Below are 1,832 nucleotides of genomic sequence, written 5' to 3' on the forward strand. Positions count from 1 at the left end.
GGTAGAACTTTTTTTACTTCAAGACACCAACATACAAGAAACAGCTCCCAAAAAAATAAAACACCATAATTGGAGGTCTGGTGGCGCAAAACGTCATTGGATCATGCTCTGATTTTACAGCCGATTAAAAGAAAGTAATATCTTGAAACAGTTGAATTATCGGTGAAATAGTTTCCATGAGAGTAGTTGATGATCTCTTTATAAAAGGTCTGTATCCTGCCAATTGCTTCTTTAGTGAGGGTAGCATTGAAATGTTGATCGTTTATTTGAATTATTCCCGCTAATAAACTCCAGCAGTCAAGAGAAGAAATATTGATCAACAAAGACAGCAGGTATTTTTCTCTGCTGTAAGGGACACTGAGACAATGCAATTATATTGTTCTTGACATCTCTACCAATGTTATATCTAGATAATTTATCGAAAACAGCTCTACGTACCCTATTCTAATTAGTAATTGTACATGATTCTTTTCCTAACTAAGGCTATCAAATTCAATGTCGATTGCTTAATCCTGACATTGTTTTAGAACCAATGTTATACTTGTTTTCCTTACTCTCTTCTTTTTTTTAAATTCGTCGAGATAGATGTCACCATTTCTTTTTCCATGACGCCTGTTAATGTTGCACGCTCTGTTGACGGGTGCCCTGTATTACTGGAAACCAACGGTTGAGCTAATTTGTGTGGGTCAACAATGCTTGAAAAGCGTCTTCTTTCATCAAATGTTTTTGATCGACCTTCACGTTCACCTCTATCATTTGTGTTAATGTCTGATATAAGCTCTGATTCGTAATTGTCTACACGTGTGGATGTTGTTGCAAATACTGATGGTGGTTCACCCCATATCATTTTAGTCCAGAAATATTTGACATTTGGTTTGAGAAGACAGAAGAAAATAAAAATGAAAAAACCTTGAAAGGTGTTAAATATTACAAACAAGTAACTGAAAATGGTCTGACTTGACACGATGCTCAAAAATCCAAAAACCCAAGCCAGACCCAGAAGACATGCAAGGGACATGCCGCCCTTTAATTGCCTTTTGATTGCTTTTCTTCCAAATGGCAAAAGTTCAGCACTTGACGCACGTATTAGGTATCGAATTACGATAGCAAATATGACATAGTTAAACATCATAAGTAAAAAGGCTGGTAGAATGAATGAATAGTAAGCGACAGGTGTTTTAATCCAGCAAATATCGTCGTATATAAGATCGTAGCTTTCTATCGAAAAAAGTGACGCGGTGACTACAACAATTAAAAAGGGAACTCCCCAAGATACTAGAGAAAATATGAGTACGTAATTTCGTTCGACGTTGATGAAAACTTTAACCATTCCCATGTACAAGTAATAAGCGTCACATGACATCCACATGAGTGCAGAAAGCATGAAATAGTGTAAAGACATCGCTACACACTTACACAAAACATAAATCCAATATCTAGTATATACATCAAACGCGTTTACTATGAAGAGTATATTCACCATCATTAGAGCTGCACATATGTGCATCAATATTTGAGATGGTGTGTCCTTTAGCAAAGAGGGATAGAGACAGTAAGTTAAAATAGTGACAGCAAGGGTAATCGCAGACGTAAGGCATCCCGCAATTGACAAAATGTCCAACAATATTTTGTGTTTTGTATCGGGTTCATCAATAGTCATTATAAAAGCAAAACTAGAGAGGTGATTACAACTGCACGTCACGAAATCTGTACCAAATTCTAAAACAATACATCCGTCCTCATCCCAATATCCCATTTCTTCGTTTATATTTATACTGGAAGGATTCCAAAAAACACATTTTGGTAAAATTTTGGATTTTTGATGCAAAAAA

At 35.9% G+C, this 1,832-nt stretch overlaps 1 protein-coding gene across 1 annotated transcript in view; it reads right to left on the reverse strand.

The window, feature by feature from the left end:
- Positions 1-550: 550 nt before the first annotated feature.
- Positions 551-1,832, reverse strand: part of LOC144958227 (uncharacterized) — a 36,745-nt gene continuing 35,463 nt past the window's right edge. Inside the window, exon 7 of the mRNA XM_078890061.1 lies at positions 551-1,832. This exon is cut by the window's right edge and continues 673 nt beyond it. Within this exon, the coding sequence (XP_078746187.1) occupies positions 551-1,832 (1,282 nt within the window).

This window comes from Berghia stephanieae, chromosome 12 (assembly GCF_034508935.2).
Source record: "Berghia stephanieae isolate SIO BIC M18660-M18661 chromosome 12, UCSD_Bste_1.3, whole genome shotgun sequence".
Lineage (NCBI taxonomy): Eukaryota > Metazoa > Mollusca > Gastropoda > Nudibranchia > Aeolidiidae > Berghia > Berghia stephanieae.